The 24,590-nt window shown below is 38.1% G+C and overlaps 2 protein-coding genes across 2 annotated transcripts; one reads left to right on the top strand and one right to left on the bottom strand.

The window, feature by feature from the left end:
• Nucleotides 1-1,954: 1,954 nt before the first annotated feature.
• On the bottom strand, nucleotides 1,955-3,624 carry LOC121946046 (C-X-C chemokine receptor type 3-like). Its single transcript, XM_042490455.2, has 2 exons — nucleotides 3,235-3,624; nucleotides 1,955-3,114 (listed from the first exon to the last, which is right to left on the bottom strand). The coding sequence occupies exons 1-2, from the start codon at nucleotides 3,622-3,624 to the stop codon at nucleotides 2,377-2,379; spliced, it is 1,128 nt and encodes a 375-aa protein (XP_042346389.2). The 3' UTR covers nucleotides 1,955-2,376.
• trim35-28 (tripartite motif containing 35-28) lies at nucleotides 3,558-24,158 on the top strand. The gene is made up of 9 exons (XM_042490454.2): nucleotides 3,558-3,695; nucleotides 4,843-4,950; nucleotides 7,933-8,083; nucleotides 16,992-17,707; nucleotides 18,022-18,117; nucleotides 19,975-20,205; nucleotides 20,323-20,345; nucleotides 21,359-21,477; nucleotides 22,496-24,158. The coding sequence occupies exons 4-9, from the start codon at nucleotides 17,282-17,284 to the stop codon at nucleotides 23,029-23,031; spliced, it is 1,431 nt and encodes a 476-aa protein (XP_042346388.2). The 5' UTR covers nucleotides 3,558-3,695; nucleotides 4,843-4,950; nucleotides 7,933-8,083; nucleotides 16,992-17,281; the 3' UTR covers nucleotides 23,032-24,158.
• Nucleotides 24,159-24,590: the final 432 nt, after the last annotated feature.

Raw genomic sequence — 24,590 nt, 5'->3', positions numbered from 1 at the left:
GGCGCTGTGATATTTTCAGACATAATCTTGGCTAAAAACAACAAGCCTTATCTAATCTTTTGCAGGTCCACAGTTTCGACTTTGTTATGACTCAAAAACTGACAATTGTAAAAAAAACTTTGGTCTCATTTTAAACCAGAGCTTCTGCAGATTATTTCCATGCCTGATATGTTTTGCTCCAGGAAAATAAGCCTTTTATTTATTGTGTTATTATCTTCATCACCATCTTAATAATAGAAACACATTTTATTTATAAGCGTCTTTTTCAACGCCCAAGGACACACAAAGATAAAACAAATACAAATTAACAACAGATAAAAGCTACACACACTATAAAATGGAACAATGCAATTGCAGAGAGTATGCAATCTTGAGCAGGTGAGTTTTGAGTCTGGATTTGAAGAGAGGGACAGAGTGGATGTTTCGGGTGTCCGGTGGGAGTAAGCTCCAGAGATAAGGAGCAGCTTGAGTGTAAGGGAGCTGAGAGGAGTGCAGCTCTCCGCTGTCTGCCTGTGACATGCTTTTGTTCTGTCCACTGCACAGCATCATACCACACTGGGAACATTTCAAAAGCAAAGAATTTTGACAGCAAGATTTTGTGGACTTGCAGATTATTTTTTTTTAATGGCTCTTTCTTACAGAAGGCATTTTGTCATGTCACAGTAGGAACGGCACAGGTGTAAATAATAAAATGAATAATGTCTGAACTGCATTCAGCTGCTTTGATCTTTGATCTCACACTGGAGCACCTAAACAGAGCAGAGACATTGTTAGTGTTATCCGTGACACCTGTGCTTTTCCTGCAATGAGAAGTCAAAATGTCTGCAGAGAGGAAGGCCTTTTTTGTTTTTGCTGTTATTTCCTATTTTATTGTGCTGTCGCCAACAGACAATGAGATGGAGTTAATGCCGTTAAAAGTTCAGCTATGAGTGACTAAAGATTAAAGACTTGTGGCTGTGATTTAGTCATTAAAATACTTAAAATTGTAGCATCTCTATAGCTTGTTTCTCATAGTGTCAGTTGGCAGGAAATCTGATCCTCTGTGCAGTAAGCTGCAGCTCCTTCTAAAAGGTTTCTGTAACGTTATACGATGATTGACATGTTTCAAAGTCCATTATCTGTTAGGTATGTTCATGCCTCAAAACAGCAACATTTAAAGATGATTTTTATTTTCTAGAATATGTCAGAATTTGGCCTTTTAGGTCAGCTATTTAGAAATTAGGGAGATAGATTGGTAGCAATAGAATATGGTATGCACATATGTTGTCTTTAGTGTGTAGTCAAAATATGAATTATTGAGTTTTTTTTACCTTAGCATGAGCTGTTTATATCTACACAGGGGGCAAGTTCCAGTTTTGGAAATTTCAATGTTCACCTCCATGTTCCTGACAAAGGAAGCTAAACACTGGCTCCACACAGGGCCATTTGTGTTTTGGCTTTGGCCACTGTAGTTTGCAGCCCCAATGCAACAAACAGTGTTGGAAAAACACTGATTTGTAATGTGAAACTTTTTTTCTGTGTTTTTTACAAGTTTGAATCCCCAGGTCCATTTGTTTTGGGGAGGAAAATACCTCTACAGATAATTCACCTTCCTGTCAAAACCTCCTGAACATCTGGATCAGAAGAAAAGGTGAGTATGCATTAAATTATCGATGGAAAAAAGTGACATTAGCCACCCATTTCCAACATGCTAAACATCATCGGAGAAACTAATATGTAACTTAAAACTGCTTCAGTCAGTGTTTTTACTGGTTTTAATCGCCTGGTCCAGTCATTCTGGAGAGAAAGAGACCTCTTCACATAATTCGGCTCCTGGTAAAAACTTCCTAAAGGATAAAGAAATTTGAGGCAGCAGACGTTTCGGCTTCACCTCACTGCTAGACGCCACTAAATCACTGAGCCTTTAAGGGTTTTGTTGGCCCTGTTGCTGTACTTCAAGTCAAAAACACACTGATTTAGGATAAAAAAACCCATTTTATTCTGTATTTAAATGTTACATTCAGAAAATCATGTGTAATTGTGGTATAAAAATACATAATATAAAACCTTGCATGTGAAACAGTAGCTACAATGTTGCTTAGCAGTTAGAAAAGGGAAGTGTGGTATTTCTACCACAACAAAATACATATCTACAAGTACAGGTGTATGACCTCAAATCCTTATGAGTCAAAAACTATCTTTGTCGAGTGGTCATGCTCCTGTTCAGCCGCTAACGCGCTGAGAGCGACAGGAAATTGAAAGAATGCATCTCTTTTACAGGCTGAATACCACAGGAAGTTAACAGTGAGGCATTCTTGGTTCATGTCTGTGTCTTCATGCCAGTTTTTAAGTTTCTGTAGACCTCTTCATGTGTTCGTTGATATGTTTGTGTCTCTCTCAAATAGCGACTGAGTTGGAGGTGTCAGCAGACTCAGACCAAATGGAGCTCTTCCTGCTGTGAGCAGCAGACTGCAGTGTGGTGCTTGTTTTCAGCTTGCAGCCCAGAGACTTCAGGATTACTCGGAGCTGACGCCGGAACTTCACACCAACAAAGGCATACAGGATGGGATTGAGGCTGCAGTGGAGGTAACCGACAGACGAGGTGACTATCTTGGCTTTCTCCAGAGATGTTCTGACTCCACAGGTGGTCATGGTGTAGCTGGAATGAAGCGTTTCCACCAGGAGTGTGATGTTGTATGGTGTCCAGCAGAGAAAGAAAACCAGCACCACAGCCATGATGACCCTGAAAGCTTTCTGCTTTTGGATGCTCTGGGAGCCGCACTGCAGTCGCCACAGGATGCGGGAGTAGGAGAAGATGAGGATGGCTGAAGGCAGCAGGAAGCCCACTGTGTGGTACAGCAGACGTGATCCCAATCGCCAGTCGCCTACTGCCTCAGGGGAAACTATGAAGTAGTTGCGAATGCACTCTGTTTTTTGTCGTCTGTCATCCCTCATAGCTTCCAAAAAATACCAGTCAGGGATAGAGAGGAGCAGGGAGAAGAGCCACACTGCCAAGCAGCTGATATGAACGACCAAGGGATTCCTGCGGGAGTACATCTGGGTGGCATGGACGATGGACAGGTAGCGGTCCAGACTGATGCAGGCCAGCAGAAAGATCCCACAGTAGAAGTTGATCTGAGGGCACAAAGAAACCAAAGACGTGAAAAATCTATTTTTTTTTTTTTTTTTTTGCATCCATTATACATTTACATTCATGCCCTTAAGGTTGCATTTTCCCTGTCGCACGCCTCATACCGTAAAAACAGCCCCAGTGATCTTGCAGAGAGGAGTGCCAAAGGTCCACCCCTGGTCTTGAGCAGACTGTGCAGCCCAGAAGGGCAGCGTCACCAGCAGCAGGATGTCTGCTAGACCCAGGTGGAGGATGAAGGTGTCCGTCACACTCCAGGTCCTCCTGCTCTGAACCAGAACTCCCAGCAGCACTCCGTTTCCTAGGACACCCACGACAAATGCCACCGAGTACAGAATTGGGATGAAGACTGCCTCAAAAAGCATGCCCTCCTCCAGGTCGCAAACATCACCCCCTTCACAGCAATATTCGTCATCTTCATAAGAGGAATTGTATAAATCCTCAAGGCCCTCAAGCAGGCTTTGTCCGTTCAGTGTAATCACTCCAGGGTTGGCCATCAGTGATCTCTGCACAAAACAAGAGGAAGAAGAAGAAATTCAGTCATTAATTTAGTTTGAGCATCTTATAGGTAAAGTCTTTTTCAACCGCTAGGTGGTGCTGTCTGTCTATCTATCTGTCTGTCTGTCTGTCTGTTTTTTTGTCTATCTATCTATCTAGTCTATCTTGTCTGTCTGTCTGTCTGTCTCAATATGCTCAATATGTTATGTCCGTCTGTTCAACATAATCCTTTAAAGTCAAATTTTAAAACATATAAACAGCTATATATATATTTTTTTTTTTGATTGAACCTCGTTGTATCAGTGCTAATTATTTTGAAATAAGACTATAAAGGATGTGTACCACACCAAATAAGTGACAAAAGTGTGCATCACTCAGTGTGGTCCTCTAAACAGAAAATTTGGCATCATCTTTGAAATATTTTGGAGGTGAGAGGACCCTTTTGCAGGTGCAGGATGAGATATCACCACTCATTTTTTGACTGGTGTAGCAGTACAAAGCCTTGTAAGGTTTTAAGGTAAAATTCTAGTCAACATGATCTCAGTTCCCTGTCTAACTACAAAAAAGTTACTTCAGTCATACGACTGTTGGGGTATGCACGGCATTGCTTTATGCTCGTGGATGGGGAAGAGAAATTTATACACAAAGGAAGTATGTATGCATTCAGTTTCAGACAGGTTAACAATTTAAATGCCTCAGTGAATTTGAATAACAATTTTAACTTGTGTATGAAGCTAATTGCATAAATGATAATGTGGTGGTTGTTAATGTTCTAAATTTGTAGCTATGTCATTGTCAAACTACACTGCAGTGTTTTTTAGTGAATGGCATGTTAATATTAACGGCACACTGTCAGGCTACAAACCACATCACAGTTTAACGCTGTGGTTTCTTACTGTGAATTTAATGTGTGAGAACAAACAGCAAAAGGGGTGGTGAAAGATGAAAACAAAATTAAATTAATGAGTAATTCAATAAAATGAAGATCACATGCATAGAACAGGAACACAGAAAAGTAGCCTGTACAAAAGCAGTTTAAATATTCATGCCAACTAAATTCCCCATATTTAATAAAATAATCATATATATCAATTCAAATTCTCAAATAATGATTATCTATATATGCATGTCAAGAGCAATTACGCATCATCTACAAAAAATATAGTTAAGGAAACAACTTACTGAATTGTAACCCTCTGATTTTGTATTCTCCACAGGAAGATGTGCTCAAATGAGATTTTGTGATCCAGTGCTGTGAGTAACATCTGTAGAGGAAGTCCAGAGTCAAGACAAAAAACCCGCCTCTAACTCAAGCGTGGAAACAGGTAGAAGCACAATCATGCAGAGGGTTTAATATTTTAAGAGAACTTTAAAGAAACTGTTGTTATTGTTGTAACGATACTTATTGTGATTTAAACCTAACTTTAACATTTATTTTTTGCTTTCTCTATTTAAAGTGAGATTTTTTTTTTTCTCAAACTTATATCAAGTATAGTATCAAGTAAATGTTGATTGCATAATGTAATGGCTATAGAATAATGACACCATCTGCGTTTAGACTGGTTCCCTGTGAGCCTCGCTTTAACCGTGCGATTCTGTCTGCTACCAACACAATCTCCCGGGAAAAATCAATGCTTACGTTACGGCAAAAAGGAAGTCGACCATTGCGCAACCAAAACAGGAAGGGGGTAGCACTTTAATTTCCCCTGGTGGCTATCGGTAGCTACTCCCAGTCACCACAGAGTATCAGTGTAAGTTCTTTGCGGTTACTATCCCCAGTAGCCGAAATTGTGAACTGTGGATAAACCAAAATAACTGGAAAACAAAAAGCAGTGTGTCAGGTGTTGTTGGTCAACCCAATCACCAGAAAACAACATTGTTTTTTAATATTTCTGCAAATCAGGGATATGTTACATTTGTATATTGTTATGTAACGGATACATTGACGCTTCAACAATGCTGTGGTTAACATGTGGTTAGGTTTAGGACCAAATCTACCTGGTTATGGTTAGGAAAAGATCATGTTTGATCTTTGAAAAAAAACATTTCGGTGGCACAATTACAGTTGGAGAAGTTGCCGATGTCTTGGTAAAAAACAACCAAATTTTTATGGCACTACCCCAGCTGGAAATGCAGTGATGTCTCGGTTGAAAATCAAAACAAAATGCTCATTGTGGCCCAGTAGTAGCTGAAATCTTGGTCAACCAAAGTAACAAAGGCTCCGAGAAAAATGTAAAGCTATCTGTTTGTGTTTGTAGCAATTGCACCAACAATAATACTGCTTGAAAAGGGGAAAAGGGTTGTTTTCACTTTTAAAAAACAGTTATTGCACAAATAATGGTTTATGTTTAACAAGAAGTGGTTAAAAACATGTTTCACTTTATTAATCAAAATACTGAACAAACCAGACGTTTAAACAGTGATTAACAGAGACAATGAAACTTAACAATAGGGTAAGATCAACTATAAAAGTCCCGTGTGTGAGTAGGCTGGTAAACTTTCCACTGAAACTGACGAATAACATTTCCTTTAATGAACACTCACTTTATGAGTGTCATTCCGGGTATATTTTTGTTGAAAAGAAATACATAGTGCTTACTTTGTAAAATGTTGTGTGCGAACATGACAAAACTGTGTTCACTGACATTTGAGCTACACTCAAAAGTTCAAGAACACGTACATTTATTCTTACCATTGAAGAGAAAATAGAAAGGGATGTTGCACAATCTAACTTCCCCTACAGTTAAAAGTGTGAATTCTGCAGAATTCTCTATCTACCATATCAGCTATATCTATATATATATCTATATATATATATATAGATATATATACATATATATACGATAGGGTTATCGCAAGCGACCCACCTTTACACGTACTCTGCCCGGCACCATCTGTGGGCCAGTGGCATCACTCTCTCGTCTCCTTCCATCTTTCAGGCACCAGCACTGGCAAGAGTTGAGTGACTACGGCAGGTCATCAGATGGGCATCCACCCTATTTTTTGATGTTTCGTCAAATTAAGCCCAGTTACAAGATTTATTACAGTGTATATAGTACGTATTAAAGTATATATTTGGGCGGTTTGATAACCTCTTTACAAGCTGCCTCGAAAACATCAGTTACTTATCAATCCAGATTACAAAGTAGAAAACCTACAGTGAAAATCTTCAGTTACAGCTTATAAGACTTTTTTTATTTTTAATAAAGTCTAATGTGTATGGATAAAACAGTAAAACATACGTATTTTTGGTTGGATGATTACGAAAAACTATGCTTCAAGAAAGGAACCTTTTTTGTTGCAAGTATTCTGCTCAAGACTGAGCTGTGAGACAAAAAGTTTTGTATCCCTGTAATGATGAAATGAAATGTGATGAATTGTTCAGACTGCTGCAATGGAGTTTTTCTTTTGGTGTCCTTTAAACCCATGAGGGTTGGGCACATTGTGTGCATGACACGTAAATAAACAATCAATCAATCAGTCAATCATAATTATAAAAGAAACACATAAAACAAGCAACACTAACATTATTGATAGCCCCCAAATTGCCATTGTGAGACTTACTAAACTCCATAAACAGTCATTTTAGTGTGTATATAGCCAGCATATGTTTACATCTTAGTGGGTGAATTGATTCTTTATTTCAATCAAACCAGATTTGGGGATTGTTTTAACTGTGAAAAGATAAACCAAGATAGCTTTTGTGGGTTTATTTGGTTTCTGTTGACTCAGAGTGTGTTTTTTTGTTGATAAAATGACTCTTTATGAGAGTCCGGTGGTTTTAGCTGTGGCAATTTTGGGGCTGTTTTTTTGTTAAATGAAAATAATCCTTGTTTTAAACAAAAGGTCTATCTCTGTAGATCCTTTCCTTAATGTTGTCAAGACATTTATAATTATAATGTGAGTCTGTCAGCGGCAGAAACAAGAACTTTTAGTGGATATAAACGGAAAGTACAAAATGCCCGCAGTAGTTACATTACAGCCTGTTTGGCAGCAGCTCCGCTCAGCAATGGACCAATTTCAGAAAGTGTCGAAACATGGGAAAATAGGGTCCAAGTTGAAAAATACCAATGATACACTTTAACCCGTGCAACTATAACAGGTGTCATTAGTTCACCTGTGGCATCTGATTATTGCTGTTACCACGCTGGAGGTTGTTGAAGGTTGTGTGAACAAGGGAGAAATCGTCATGTTCAAGGTGGTTACGGTTCCCTTACCCAAGATACAGATGAACAAAAACAGACTTTCAGTGCCACAGTGTCTTACAGGGTCTGCATGTATTTATTTTCCTCTGTTTCCCTTTTCAGTTGCATTTAACACCGAGAGGAAACAGAGAAAGAGTGAGAGCTTGTACCAGTGTCGGCGTGATGGCAGCGGTGTGAACTTTGTTTCCCTTCCCAGACGTGGGGATGCAACTATTCACAATTAATGGGGGATCTTCAGTGCTTAAAACCAAGGGTAAATGAAAGTGTTTATGTCATTCCAACTGATCACTAACTCATCACACCACCCATTGCCTCTGATATTAATTCTAACTTCCTTTTATCTTTTTACCTGTTTTTTTTTTCACACGTGCTCTGTTTAGCTTCATGTCTTCATATCTAACCTTTGCAGATGAATTTAATACTGATCATTAAGATGTGACAATCTTGTATCTGTGTGTGTGTGTGTGTGTGTGTGTGTGTGTGTGTGTGTGTGTGTGTGTGTGTGTGTTCATTGCGGCTTTTGTCTTATGGGTAATTCCTAAATGTGCAAATGCAATGTGCTTGTGGTTTGCAGACACATACAATGCCAACATTTTCTTCTGCTGACTGGGCTGTGTCAGTATTTACTTGGTTTTAAGGAAAACAGAAAGGGAACTGGTTGTCTTTGTGACAGCCGCACCAACAATTATACATTTTAGAGTCACTTGGAGTGAAAAGTTGTGTTTCCACTTTAAAAAAAAGCTTGGTAATTGGTAATGTTTTATGTTGACAAAGAATTTGTAAAAAGAAGTTTCATTAATGGGAACTTTAAACAAATCAGGGATGAGGATGGTGATTTAAAGGTCTGGAAACAGGCCAGCACTCTCCATGATGCCCGCTCGTCTTGTCTTGTCTTGTGTTAATACTTTACAACAGTGTAAAGGCGTGCTGAGAAGAACAAAGTAAGTCACGTGTGAGTAGGTGGGTGTGGCTTTCACAGAAGCTGATGAATAACATTTCTTTGAACTGAAACCTATTGCAGAATATGTTTGTGTTCAATAGAAAGATATGACTACTGTATGCTAACTGACATTTCAGTAAAGCTGAACAGACCTGCATTCATTCCCGTCATTGAACAACAGCGTGCAGAAAGTTGCACTTTTCAGACAATTTTCAGATCACCTTTGTCTCACAGAAATGTCTCACAGCTTTTCAACTTCCTTTATTAAACACATTAGCGATCAACCATCCTCGTGCCATTTAGTCAGAGTTATTGCAGGAAAGTTTCTATTCCTCTAACATGCAACTGAACTCATTCATGTGTGTGCTTGTGCCATCCATGGTGGCATGATTATGTGTAGAATTTAATGGGATTTGGCATTTGTTAAATTTCTGAGCTGCACATTTCAATTTGATTAGAAAACTTTATTGACAGCCAGATTTGTCATTTGTGCACTATGACAATAGTAAGAGAGACACAAGGTCACAGCGCACAACATATGAAACTGCGACTACAGTAGTCGCACTAACACAGAAACACATTCAAAGAGGACTTTAATATAGCTTAGGATAGCCACGAAATTAAAAGTCAGTATAATTATAATTGAGCAGTGAATAGACAAATGCATGATCACAAGTGATGCACCTTAAAACACCAATTCAATACATTTGTGATACACATTAAACTAAGCCTTAAATGATACAAATTAAAATACTTAAATGCAAAACAGAGAGGCAAATGAAAATTATACAATTAACTACAAACAGAGCAAAGAAATGAGTATCGTGCAGTAATGCTATTCAACTTTATTAAACCACTTTGCAGGAACAGCTGAGGTTGGTTCTTGCGGTTATGTACAGAGATGAAATTGAACAGTTATACTGATACAAGCACCTCAGCAGCTCACACCCCTCTGACATAAAGAGGCTGACAGACTTCAGTGTCTAATCAGATTAAGATAAGAATGAAAAATAATGAATGAACTTCTCGGTTAACTGTTATATCCCAGGGAGTTTTAGACCTCGTGTTAGCTCTATTGGGCTGTTTGTCTGTGAGTGTTTTATCTTGTGCACGAGGAAGCACATGCACACAGGTGGTGTGACATTATTTCAGCGATCAACACGTGTTAACATGCTGAGATATGCTGCAGTGTGCCAGCAAAGACGGGGAAGAAACAGATGAACATGGATGTAACAAATTCTGGAAATAAGATTTTCCTAAATTCTTTTATGAGGAAGAAAATGCTTGTTTCTTAGACCTCAGGACAGACACTAAAAGTAAAAAAGTAACTAAACCTTATACTTTTAATAGCCCTTTCAAAAACCAGATACTATTCATAAATCGTATATCTGTGTAAAATCTCTCTATAAATCCTTTTCACCAAACTTTTCAGCACAGATACTGTCTCTAAAACCACAAGATTTTTATAACACCTCTTTTTTTCTCGGTATTGCTTATGTGTGTGCACACCGGCATGCAAACATGACACCTGCGGCAGCACAAGGTTTGAAATGTCTTGTCTGTTTCCTCTCGCCTATCTATAGTGCAGAAGGTTAAGAGTACGTTCCTGTTTGTTTTCACACCTTTTCTTCCTTCTTCTCTTTTGCATCGTTTCTGCAATCCTTGCGTTGGAAATGGCTGATGGAAGTGCTTGCATCTGGCCATGAAACTAACTTAGTGACTTTTTTTTTTTGCCCCCTAGAGACAAACATTGCTGGAAACTATTTGAATTGTGAATTGCACGAGCAAGTTTACATTACATGGAGACAGCATGCTCGCCTTAAGTTGCATACTGTTTGGTTGAACTGTGAAATGCAGTATGTTGGAGTAAAAAGGGTCAAATCATTACCTCAAAAAATCACGTGTAACAGTTTTCAAATGTTTAAAGAAGGATGATTGATTATTTGAAAGCATAAAGCAGATATGGAAATGTTGAGAACCTCAGAGTGGTTTCATAACCACTTAGTTGAAAACCGAACTGCGGAAAAAAGAATGAGATTGATTTTATCTAAGATTTTTGCACTTGAAAACTTAATATTCCTACTGTCATTAGCCTTTGTCGTCTCAACCTAGAAAGTGTCAAACAAGTAAGGGTTTTTTTTTTCCATCACTACCTAAATTTAGGTTTTGTTCTAAAGTACAGCTGTGAAACCATGGAGACATAAACATGAGGAAGTGAAAAAAAACAAATATGAAAAATAAGAAAAAATACATTTCCACATTGTAGTTTTAATTCCTATTATCCTGTTCTATTGTGATGGCCGTCACGTTGCAAAGACTGCATAGCAACCAATCATAATCAGTGTACTAATTCAACAAATACAAAGATCAGTGTTGCATCATCTTCAGATTATTTTAATGATGTTAGTAAGACACGTAGATCACAGCAATATAAGATGACAAAACTACTAAAGAGCAAAACTAACAGACCGTTTTCGCTGCTGTTAGAACACCTGCAGAAATTGTTTTGTGTACCACTCTGTTTGAACCTCTCTTTCCTTTTGCAGTTTCTGGTTTTGACTAAAAGTGGTGTCACCACATTGTAGGTTAGTATGTCACTAACATCACAACCCAAATACACTGCAGGCCTTACATCCATGGCAGCAATGATGGTGACATCATCTGATGATGCACTTAAAGGGTTAAGTCCGGGCACATCAAAAATAGTTTGTTTATAATCTACCTGGTTGACAGAATTAAAGAGACATGGCCTCAGATCGCTTACAAAATCAATTTAAAGAGACTGTTCGCCCCAAATTCAAAAATGCCTATTTTCCTCTCAGCTGAAATGCTACTTAATACTCTGGATTGTTTTGGTGCGAGTGTTTGAGATATTGGCCGTAGAGACGTCTGCCTTCTTCTTAAATATAATAGAACTACTTGGCACTCGGCATATGATGCCCAAAGCGCCAAAAAACGACATCTTAAAAACTCCACAACAATGTCTCTTTCCAGATATCAACTCACAACTCACTCAGCAGCTTACACCAAAACATCCTAGACTGTGTAAAATAGCAATATAAAAATATGTATTTTTTATTTCTCTTAAGCATTATGTTTTTTTCTTTGCTAAATTATACTATTTAAAAAAACTAAGCTGATAGTGAAACTTCATGCTTTCTTCAAAGCCAAACTCTAATACAAAGGTTTTTTAGCAAAGCATATGATTATGTAAATGAGATTTGGATTATACTGCGTAAATTGTGTGAGAGTTTGTGAATGGATGTTTGGATATAGTTTTGCTGTTATTAAACATAGTCTCCAATCAATAAAAAAAAAAAAATCGAGATATTCTTCTTCTTCCATGGAGGCATGCGCATTCAAGATAACACAGCATGACTAACTGATTTACAAATCGTCATTTTGTGTGTGAAGTATTCCTGTAAGAGGCACCGGATTATTTATGAGAAATCATTATGCGTACTTTAGCAATATTTCATTTTTAAATATCATGATTATCATGAACACTGGTACATATTGACCTAGTGTCACACTTGGTTTTTGCTCTGACTTTCTGCTCATATTCGCTGTAATCTTACCTCCCTCAGTGGTTTTTAAGATGCTCCGTCCGATGCAGAGATGAACTAAGGGTTGTCAAGATGGAGGTGTTTCTGCGTCTGGGACTTTGTTGTGGTATTTAACATGCATTTACTCTTAGTTACCGCTTGTGTGTGGTGTCCCCTCGTTTGTCCAGCCTTGAACTGCATATGATTTTATATTGCAATACTGATAAACAGGATATAGTGGTTTCTTTTTTATTAGATATTAATTGAACATTGTCGACTGTAACCTAATGCACCCAGATGTTAAAGAGATAGATATCAGGTCTAAACTGTGTTTTAAAATCTTAGCCAGTTGATGAGCTAAAATGAGAAAGAACTTAATCCCGGAGGAAAGTCTTGTGCCAGATTGCTCCAAAAATACAATTGCAAAAAGAATACAAAAAAGCACCAAATTAAAAAAGAAAAAAATACAAAGTGTCTAATAACAATGTTTAAAAGTAAAAATTAAGATTGCACGTGGAATTTAAATTGTACATAAACATAAGTAAAGTACTATTGTACATGGTACGTGAAATACTTATACTAGTATAAGTATACTAGTATATTTATGTGGTCTCACAGTGTTTGTTGTTACCTTGCTCAGTCTTACAAAGACATATCGGCTGAGATTAATGTGTAGTGTCAATGACAGTTTGGTTAATCTGTGAATTCTTTGCCCTAAAGTTTTACAGCACCCACATTAAGATCGCAAAAAACTCCCCTCCTCAGCTGTCAGCCCTCAAGAGTGCGAAATGGGTGATCTGCATGACTTGTAAAAAAAGAAAGCATGCCTGTCGCCCCTGAGGATTTCCTGTGTTACTTTTACTGCTCTGTCTCTTTATCAGGGTAGCATGTAGGCCTATAGTTTAACAAAAATGTTCAGTAATTGTGTGAAATACACCAGTTTGTGATAGGAATAAGCTCAACATTTGATAAAAGAGTGAAGTTGTGGTCAAACTTGCAGTTATGTAATGCTATTTCTACATATTGGAGCTGCACCATTGAAAACCCCTATTTTACTTTATTTTGTGTTTGTATGTTCTGGTTTCTGTTTTAAATAGTTGTTTGTGTGTGTGTCCTTTAAAGGGCCAGCATGTAGGAATCATATGATTAGGTTGCATTTAGTGGTGAGGATGGCAAATTGCAACCATCTAAAACATCTCCCATGTGCCAAGCACGAACTCCCAGTTAGGATTTCTTTAGTGTTTGTTGTTCAGGATGTTTTCACTGGGAGCTGAATTTTCTACAGAGGACTCTTCCTCTCAAAAACAAACAGACCAGGTGATTTTAATCAGTTAAAACACTGAATAAAGCAGTTTTCATGTTAAATAATCTTTGTTTTTGCAGTGCTGCTTGTCATGGAGGGGTTGTTAAATACAGTGGTCGATGCAAAACTCGCCCTATCTAGAACCAGTGATTGGTTTATCCATTATAGGCTACTGTAAAAACAACATGGCAGGCTCTGAGGATGAGGACGTGCTCCCAAGCCCCCAGACTCTGATGCAAATTTTAAACAGTGTCCAAAAGTGGAATCACACCATCATCCGGGTCAGTCACGTGATGCCCACTGGCCCAGAAAGACGTTTCCCCATTGACTGACATCAGAAAAGAGATGTCTGTAAATCAATAAAGTAAAAAAAATGTGAGCATCAAAACCCCTGTGAAACAACCCATTTCACTATCTATTTTAAGCCAACCAGTCCAATAACATCTGGAAAGTCTAAAAGGGTCGCAAGATTACATTTTTTAGTCTGCCATTCAAGCTAGCAGAGAGTTAAACCAGAAGTAATTTGCTCCGCCGGCTGAAGTTACCTGCTTGGGCACCTTAAGTCTGTATTGCGCGTGCCTTATGGGCCAGTACATTTGGGTATTTTTATATGGAAAATTTGCTTTTTTTCTTCAGTACATACATTTTGCTTCAGAATCTTTTTGCTTTAACCCCTTAACAGGCATTGCAACCACACAGTAGACGTTTTTTGCGATCAAATTGCTCCACTAATAACCTGGTAATTTTAATATTATACAAATGTTTATATACAATGCATTTTATTATTTTGATTATACTGTAATGCTGTTCAGTACTATATTTATTATACTGAACTGACTATTGTATTTTTATTATATAACATTGCCAATTTTATGTAACCATAATTGCTTAACGGATTTTTTTTCACGGGATTTATTTTTATTTGCATCTATGTATTTTTTCTTAGTTATTATTATATGTTTATAGAGTGAAGGCATTTCTTAGTGTGATTGTTAAAGGGTTAATACATCCATGACATACTCCCTGAGCAGATATAAACATATAATTTTAAAGTACTATACACTAAAGAAAACATACTTATTATATTCCATTTCTGACCGTTTGTCCCCCTAAACCCTACACACTGGACCTTTAAAAGAGCTTTGTAAAATGTCATGGTGAGCTTGAATGCAGTTTGTTTGAGCCGTTTTCAATCTGAAGGCTAACAGACGATCACAAGTCACAACGTGTTGTCACATGATGGCTCTGTGGCTCCATCTGTTGGATGTTATGAACTCTCAGAGGGATCAGTATGTGGACCAGTCGATGATGACAATTAGCTTTTTAAAAGAGGATACAAAGCTAAGAACATATAAATATGGAAACATTGTGAAGAGGTTTTTAAAAAAACAGATACTGCTACTGTTGTGAGATACCATGTCTGTGTGCCAAATGAAAGAAACAAGTTTAACAGGTCCAGACGTGTGAGTAGTTTGACCCAAAGCACAAGCAGGAGAGAGACACATAAGCAAGCTTCACCCTGGTAACCAAGCTCAGCGTGAAGCTCGGTTTTTAATACAGAAATAAATCCTGCTTTCCCTCAGTGCAGGGAAACTTCTTGTTTCGGCAAATTTTCTTCCTTTCCTGCATTATGGTGATGTACTGTATATGAATTCCTCCTCCAAATGTCTACAGTCCTTGAGTACCGTCTTGTGATGACTGACCCTCTTTGAGTGTACGCAGGTCTACACACTGGCTGACTCTGATATACAAGGCTCTTCTTGGCTTAGTTACTACTTATTTATGTACTTTTCTACAAAGAACTAAAAGCCACTATGCCTTATGTTCTTGTAATGTTTTTCATCTGTCTGTTCCTCGTGTGAGGACTGAATTGGGAAAAAAAGAGCGTGAAATACTCCCCAGACTGAAATTAAATTGTCAGAACTTGTTTAATTTGGAGCCTTTTGTTTTGTCTTAAAAGATAGACAACGCAAGACCAACTGAACAGTGCCGGTGTTTTTAAATTGTCATTTGTGTCAAAAAATTCTGCAATTTAATTGTGAGGTAGTTTGCACCTGTAAAATAGGTGAGTGTCTTAACTTATCTTTTGTTACCTGTCTGATTATATTTGTTCATCATGACATGTGCTGCTGACCTCTTGGCCAGGTCACCCCTGTGAAAGACCCTGATCTCAGTGGGTTTCTTATCTGGTTAAATAAAGGTTTTTAAAAAAAAAACAACCACTGATAACAGGAGGCTTTGGATTCTGCTCTTGCAGCTAAAAATGTCCTGAAAAAATAAGATAAAATTAAAACAGTGCTGTGTCACATGTGCTAAAAGGCAATAATATGTGATATATGTGATATATAATATGGCCAACACAAGTTAACTAAAATGTGCCCTCACACACTGTGCTCTTCTTAATGAGGAAGTTATCTGAACTTACACATGATAAAGCATAATGATACAGCAGCTGTTGAGTTATCTGAAACATGCAGAAATACAAGCTGGCATGGTTTTTTCCTGTTAAGTAAACTGTCAAGTCAGGGTCGTCGTGTTCATTTGTCATTTTAACTGCAGCTGAAAGACGTATTGTTTCTCCAGGACCTGAGTACAAAAATGACAAAACATCAGACAAAATTTAAAAAACACACACACACACACACACAACATCTACACAAAACATCAAATTTACAGTTTTTTTTGTTTTTTTTAAAAGTTTGTTCAAATGAAGCGCATAGGAGATATTAAGACATGACCTGTGGTTTCAAATAAATGTGGGTGGAAGAAGAAGTAAAGTAATACCACAGTGTAAAAATATTCTGTTAAAATCTTTAATTCAAAATCAAACTTAAGTAAACACATATAGGTATTAGCATTGAAATAAACTTAAAGCACCAATGGTAGAAACACTCATTATGCAAAATTATATATATATATATATATATATATATATATATATATATATATATATATAATGTATATTGGATTATAATTAGTGATGCATTGAATCACTTATATTGCAGCTTATAAAGGTACTGCCAATTTCTTACATACTGCTGTGTGTGTGTGTGTGTGTGTGTGTGTGTATGCGTGCGTGCGTGCATATTAGGAATATTCCACCTGGGTAAGGCAGAAGTTCTTGATGTATTTGAAGGTCTAAAATTTCCAAATTATTTCATTTGGCAACATGTTTTCTCATAGAAATACAACAGGGATCCATAACAAGATCTTCTTTGGTGGTTTTCTTTGTTATCTACTAAAGAGTGTCCTAGATAACCTGATTTCCCCAGATATACTTTATCATAACTGTGGCCCTCTCTTTGTCAGGTGTGCAGACAGGTGCAGATGCGTTTACCGCCACATTTCCTGACTATATTAATTTCTGTTACAGCCTCCAGATCCAGCAGAGGGCAGCGTTTTATAAACTGGGATCAGGTTTTTCTGCCTCTGAAACACGGAAAAGGAGTCGCTGACACAAACATGAAGCAGATTCGCTCTGTGAGAGAGTAGTTTGGGTGTTTTTTACTTTCCAAACCTCCCTTGGACAGTATTGCTCATTCCTGTGTGCGTTACCAAAGTAGCGGAGCGTTGACATACCACACACAGCCAGGTTGGTGCGTAATTTTATGTTTTAAACCGGTCAGTTTGGGGTTTTCTTAAAACCGAAAGTAAAGTGAAGCCATGGCTGACAGCATGGATGAGGAAATGCCGGAGGAGCCTTTGCCGCTGCAGCAGGACCTGACCTGCCCCGTGTGTCAGGGCATCTTCCAGGACCCCGTGCTGCTGCCGTGCACTCACAGCTTCTGCCGGGAGTGTCTGCAGAGAAGTTTTCAGTTCAGCAAGAAGTGTCCCGTGTGCAGAGACGTGTTTGAGGAAGGGCAGTCCATCTCCAACCGCGCGCTCAGCAGCGCGTGCGAGACTTTCCTCAAGCAATCGAACTCGCGGACAAACCGGAAACGGGCCTGCAACGAGGACACCTGTAAGCTGCACCTGAAGCCGCTGGAGCTGTACTGCGAGAAGGATGAGGAGCCCGTGTGTGTGGACTGTGTCACTCTGCACAACACACACAGGCTGTGGTCACTGAGAGAGGGGGCACCGATGTGTAAGGTAAAGCACTCTTAACTTATCAACAAGGGACCCCCATTTTTTTTTATGTCTCATCTCATTTAATTACAGTTGTGCTTTTCTGAATTTTTATTGTCTGGTTTGTGTCTCAGTAATATGCACAACCTACCTTTTGTGGTAACATTTTTTCTCCCAGCACAATAATTTGACAACAGAAGATAATGAGGACAACATGTCTCGATCTCAATATGGATGCAGATTTAGGGATAACAGGTTTTGACAAAACGCCAGTCACTATCCTAAAATATCTTTTGATGATGCTGTTTTCTTTCGATTTCATCATTTTCTACCTGCAGAAAGAGCTGAGCTTCAAAGTCCAGATTTTTGAAAAGAAAGTGGAGTCATACAAGAAAATGAGCCGTAAACTCAGCAACGCAGTGGAGTACATCAAGGTAAAGTTACTGTCGTGTCTCACGGTGATTATATAGCATTAATCTGTGTGTAATCATTAAACTAGTTTATTATATTTACATAAGCTGTAAAACTGATCAGTTGTCCTCCGACATCCTCAGTCCTTGAACCAGATACCACCAGGTTCACACAAGTAATCTGCCCCTGAAAATTGGCATCCTGCTTTATATTTGGAAAGAGTTCTTCCCCTACACATTGAGAGCACGAGATAAAATATGTTAACATCACAGGGCGTTGTGCTTAATTCCAAGGTTTTTTCCCCCAGATCTGATCATTTGGTGTAACTGTGACTCATATCTCACATCAGTATGCACACACTCCCTGCAAAATGTGCACTTGAAGGGTCATTAAAGTCAGTATTTCAAGCAGAATCTCAGGAAAGATCCACCAAGCAGCGTACACACTGCAACACTGTTGTAGCTGCCATTTCCATTCAGTTGCTGCGTGCTTTGTAGAAGTCTTTGCAAGCTTGCGTACCTCTGTCATCATACACAAAAAACAAATGCACACAATTTTATGCTGTAGGCTTTGGTCATCACACTATCATATTTGGCACTTGTTTACCAAAATTTTAGCTGTTGTACCTTATTTCAAGACGAGCAAAACAGTTGACTTATTCCATGTGCCATGTTCTCTTTGCTAACAGCACTGTGGTAACTGATGTAGATCCTCTCTAGATGCTTGTAAAGCTGCAGTGTACTGCAGGTGTCCATGTTTTCCTGAACAGATGCGCAGGGACACTTTTAGATAGGAAATCCAGACTTCCAACTCAGTTTTATCAACTTCAGATTTGCAGTGGATTGCAGCATTTGCCTCCAAATGCCTCATATGCGCATTAAACACATAATAATCCTAATGTCACACACATGCGCTTTGGAACACAACAGATAAACAACACGTTTGCAAGACAGGCATTTGAGGAGAAAATGAATGACATAGCAGTGCATGCTTCATCTCCCAAATGGTTTGCTGTGGAGCTGGGATGGCAGAGGGACTGCAGAAGTCGTAGCTATAGCTGTATTAGCAGCTATCGCTGGTAGTTCTGTGGAGAGAAAGGTGTAGGTTTTGGAGAGGACTCAGGAGTGTTGGCAAGTTTCACAGAAGAACAGTTCTTCCATCCCAATATCTCTGTCGACACCTTGCGACACGGCTGTCACAGCATGACCCACTGACTGCCCTCCTCCATTTTTTTTCTTCTTCTGTAATTTCAATTAATGGCTCTGACACTGTAGTGGTCTGTATGCTCTGGCATACTTAAGTAGTAGTAGTAGTTGTGTTTTTATTCAGTTATCACACACAAACACTGCAAAGACAAAAATAATTACAATATTAAGTATATACATTTTGATAACAACATAAAGTAAATAACATATGGTGATAATACCTGAAAAGATATAAGCAGAAGCAAAATGCTTATATATGCCTACCCTACATAAAATCCTGCATTTAATTAAGCTACCCGCCAGAAAATTATAATAAAAATGAGAAAAGACAATAAACAAACAAAAAAAACATTTTAATGTGTAACTCAAAAATAGCCTTATAAGCCATATAAAATATAAAATAAGAAAATATATCAAAGTGGCCAAGATCAAAGTGGGAAAAAAAGTCTCATTTATGTTTCAATACTATGAAAAATCAGATCTGTGTAACACGATAGCAACAAACTCTGGCCCACATATGTTTGTAATGTGAACGTAGTCACTGTTCTGAAGTACATACATGGTATTCAAGCCGCGAAGAGATAGTACGAGACATATAACACACCAGAGACTACACATATCTTAATTCTAGCTTGTATGTGCTCTTTAAATGAAAACTCTCCTCTTTTCACGCAGTATCAAGCTGGGCTGGCAGAGAGGCAAATTAAGGCAGAGTTTGAGAGGCTCCACACGGCGCTTGTCACAGAGGAAGCTTTGCGTCTAAAAGCCCTGGCTTCAGAGGAGGAGCTGAAGATTGCTGCCATACAGGAGCTGATCAGTAACACAAACAAGGACATTGAAGCCCTGAACAAGCTCAGCGATACTCTGAAGAAAGAGATGGGCAACGAGGATCTACCTCTTCTGCGGGTAAGAGAGGGCAGCTCCTCCCTGCTGCTATGAGATGTATACGATTGCACCTTGTTTTTTCTTTTCTTTTTTTAAAAGTGTATGAACTTATATCAGTTATTTTCTTTTATGTTTTAGAATTTCCAGAAGTTAAAGAGAGAGTAAGTGACTGCAAAACTCACAGTAGCAATGGGTTAAACTCTTTAAGGCTGCGTTTCATTAGTCGTTCAACGTGCCCTCCTTGACTTCCCCTCAGCACCGAGGAAATCCCGGATGCCATCGCACGTTTTATACCATTTGACTAAAACAACTTAAGTGATCTTTTTTTTCTTTTTTTAAAAAGATATTTTTTGGGCGTTTTTGCCTTTTAATTGATAGAACAGCACAAGTGTGAAAGGGGGAGAGACAGAGGGGACGACATACAGCACAGGGCCGAGGCCGGAGTTTCATTAGCTGACATTATATTCACTGTAAGTTTTTTATATATAAATAAATATAAATCGCATAGGTCTGTATCGGTAAGTCTTCATGTGTATTGTTTCAAAACTAAGTAGTTTCTTTTGAACCTGCATTTATTGCTTGATATTTTACTGAAAAAATGCCATAAATAACTGCAGTTGAAATTTACTTATTATTATTAAAGAAAATAAGACTTTATTGTTGCGTATAGCTTGTCTAATTTCTTTATTCCCCACCTTAAACGTAAACCTGTGTAATGAAAAAAAAAGCTGTAAGTAATTGTAATAAAAGTCATAATACAGATCTCATACTTAAAAACTGAGGCAACTAATTACCAAGTGTGCAATTATTTGCAGAAGATCCCTTCACGACACTGAAATGTCTGCAGGTATTTGTAGTGATTGTTGAAAAACAGTATGGCACCAAACCTATTGAAAGTGTTGAATGGCAGGTGCGTTTCATGTCAATCTCCTGTGCGATGAATGCCATTACATAATACAAAGGGCTGAGGGGAAGTGTAACAGGGTAAGTGCAACTACTAATGAAACACAGCTTAAATCTACATGTATACATTTGTACATTTAACCATATATTTACATTTTTGCATAGTTACACATTTTTTTTCTATCTAACTCTTTAAACCTTGCTTCTGATGTATTATGTGGATGAACAAATGTCTCTTTGTTAATTTCACATATTGCCGTCCTTGCTTTAGAGCCCAGTGGACTCGGGAAGAACCTTGTCTCCATAACAACTCTCTTTTGAACATGGGCAAACACGTTGGTGCTTTGAGTTTCAACATCTGGAAGAACATGCAGGCCCAAGTCAAATATAGTGAGTAAATTACACTGTAGGAGCTTTATACCAGAACAATTTGAGCTTGTTTTAATATTAATTTGACACCGGAAAAAGCATTCCTGAAGGGCTTTCTGGTATTCTTTGAATTTTATTGGTGTACTTGAAACATAGGTCTCCTTAATGCGATATATGCTTATGGCTAATGAATGAATAAAATAGACTAGCACCATAAATCTATTCTGTTCAGTGTGTCAAAATGAAAGCAAAGTAACACTATATTGCATTTGTCCAATCTGTTGTACAAACTAAAATAAGTGTATTAACAAAAGCAGGTCCAAAACATACATTTTTAATATAATTTGATCTTGACATTAATGCTTCTTGAATTCTGGCAATCTCAAAAGTATTGGCAAATAATTGTGCACCCACACTTTATTTGGATATGACACCTCAAATTGTATTCTCCACTGTTGGGTTTCAAAATTAAACATGTTTGAACATCAGACAGGATGGAGGACTGGTGGCCATCTTGGACTTGACCCTTTACAGTCCTCAGAGGTCAAATCTGACCTCCCTCCACATTTGAAAATAAACATTATGGTATGCATAAAGTATCTTAGATATTTCAAGCTTTTCTCATTAAGTGCACGATTATCTGCTGCACTATCAGGGGAACACTGTTGTGAATTTTCGGACAAAATAACCCATTCTTCAGTCTATAATAATTATATGTGACTTTAAATTTGTTGTCAGTATATTCTGATATCATCAGGTGCAAACTTTGTATCTTCACATTTCACTATTTTCATTTTTTATTGAATTTAATTTATTAGTCCCTCTCTTTGTCTGTCTGTGGGTTTTACCATTTCTCAACCATTGAAATGTATTTAAAAGAAATGCTAACTAAACCTATCTCCATTGGATCCTTTTAAAAACACAGCGTTTTTTCCTAATTCCAAAAAAAAAAAGAAGCAATTTTGGACTTTGGAGGTTTGCGCCCGACAGCAGCGATGCTGATTAAACAGAGTTGCGTCTTGTCTCTTCCTGTGTGCAGATCCAGTGGTGTTGAACCCAAACACAGCCTCTCCGTGGCTGTCCATTACTGCCGACCTTTCCAGTGTGAAGGAAAGCTCAGAGCGCCTGACCACCCCAGACAACCCAGAGCGCTTCGACCCCTGCGTCTTTGTCATGGGTGCTGAAGGTTACACCTCCGGGAAGCACAAATGGGATGTCATTGTTGGTGACAACCCCAAGTGGGTTGTGGGAGTTTGCAAAGAGTCTGTGCCCCGTAAAAAGAAGTTCACTGTCTCTACAAACCGTGGTGTGTGGTCTATAGGACTGAGCAAAGGGGTGTACACCGTGTCAACACCTGAGCGTACGGAGCTCAAGGTGCAGCAGCGCCCCGAAAGGATCCGCGTTAAGCTGAATATAGATAAGGGAGAGGTGTCATTCTGGGATGGGGGAACAGCAAAGCATCTTGTGACCTTAACACACAAGTTTGATGAGAAGATGTATCCTATTTTTGGTCCAGGGCTTCACACTGCACCCATGATTCTGGCTCCGGCAAAAATAGCTGTACATACCTCATGATGGGTCAGTATAATGCAGAGGGATTGTTTGTTAACCTAAAGCAGAAGGATTGAAAATAATAATAAAATAAGCCTTTTTTAAATAACAGATTAGCATAACTACACTTCACACAGGGATGGTTTACAAATCAGTGTTGCAAATAAAATGTTAAAATCTGCCAATGAAAAGCAATGAAGTATGAAATTGAGGAAGCTGAAAAATATATAAATGAGCATGTTAACTGAGACATAAAATATACTTGAGTTGGATTATTGAAGAATATAAAAGACAGTACAGGTTTCAAAAAAAAGACTGGAATTTATTTGACATTAGTCATTTATGCCAAACCTGAAAGTCAGCCTCATCATTCCAAATAAATTTGGCTTATTAATCAAAAGTCCTGTACCTGCATGATACACATTGCTGAATATCAACGCCGTACAGGAAATTGGAAAAACTTAGATGTGAGGATTGTCTCAGGGTGAGAAGAGAATAACAAAGACTGCATTTTTTGGATGTGCCTTAGCTGAATAAAACTGGATTGACCTGTCTTTTGTCCCTTTATTGTGGAAAGACAGACCAGAATAAAAATTAAAAAGAGATATCAAAATAATTGGCAGCATGGCTGATGCTTGTGGCCAATACTGATGAAGTCTGGAGAGGTGAATTAAACAGTCTCAGTCTTGATTTATCATTGTGCTGCAGGAAATCTGTGATATTATGTGAGAGGTCAATTATGGAAAGTGTGTGAACATAATAGAAGTTGCTTGCTTCAGTTGGTTTGGGGGCTGTCATGGTAATAGCTATGTTATCTTTACATTTTGAATCATTTCTGTTCTATTAGCAATCATTTGAATGCAGTGTCTTTATGTTTGGGAAATGTGTTTTAATAATAGCACTTTTATATTTTTTGTTGATTGTGCTTAAATGTTATGGTCTAAAATAATTGTATTTGATTGCTGTTCAGTGCACACTACACAGTGTTGGACTGGAAATAGTTTTGCTCAGTAGGACACATCTTAGGCAATACTTTGAAGTTGGATACACTACTACTATTGCTCTGATTCTGTATATGGTGTGCAAAAATATGAAGTTGCTATCATTGTGTGAACAATTGTTCAATAAAGATACATATGGTTATGATCAAATTGCATGTAGTTAAACTATGCGAAAGTAAGGGAATGTTGATTATCAGAGCAGAGGGTCGGCTGGGGCTAGCTTTTAGAGATTAAAAAAAAAAACAGCAACAAAAAACATGCCTTTCAAGCCCGACAGTGGGTTTTGGAGTTCAGAGGGTAACATAGACTCACTGTATTTCAAGCACCACAGTATATTTTGACATAAATTATTCAAGTAAATGCCCCCAGGTCAAAAATTATATAAATTTCTGTATCATCGGCTTTTCCTCCGTACGATCTTTTGACCATCCAAGATGCATCTACTTCATTCAAGAGAAATCGAGATGAGTTTCCAATGTATGGGGAAGATTTTGTAGGACCTATAGGGGAAAGAGCCTGTGATGGCAAACTATTATTTTCAAGGTGATCTTAATCACAATAAAGTTAAATAAAAAATTAAAT

The sequence above is a fragment of the Plectropomus leopardus genome, chromosome 11 (assembly GCF_026936395.1).
Source record: "Plectropomus leopardus strain MGB_pleo_1.0 chromosome 11, ASM2693639v1, whole genome shotgun sequence".
Lineage (NCBI taxonomy): Eukaryota > Metazoa > Chordata > Actinopteri > Perciformes > Serranidae > Plectropomus > Plectropomus leopardus.
Note: the sequence above shows the minus strand (reverse complement) of the source record. Positions and strands in the feature narration are given on the sequence as shown.

Bases quoted from the DNA above. Each gene is read 5' to 3' on its own strand.
- trim35-28 (XM_042490454.2), top strand. From the start codon at position 17,282: ATGGCTGACAGCATGGATGAGGAAATGCCGGAGGAGCCTTTGCCGCTG. The intron at 17,708-18,021 runs GTAAAGCACTCT...TTCTACCTGCAG, and splicing joins AGGGGGCACCGATGTGTAAG to AAAGAGCTGAGCTTCAAAGT. The intron at 18,118-19,974 runs GTAAAGTTACTG...CTTTTCACGCAG, and splicing joins ACGCAGTGGAGTACATCAAG to TATCAAGCTGGGCTGGCAGA.
- LOC121946046 (XM_042490455.2), bottom strand. From the start codon at position 3,624: ATGGCCAACCCTGGAGTGATTACACTGAACGGACAAAGCCTGCTTGAG. The intron at 3,115-3,234 runs GTATGAGGCGTG...TTGTGCCCTCAG, and splicing joins TCACTGGGGCTGTTTTTACG to ATCAACTTCTACTGTGGGAT.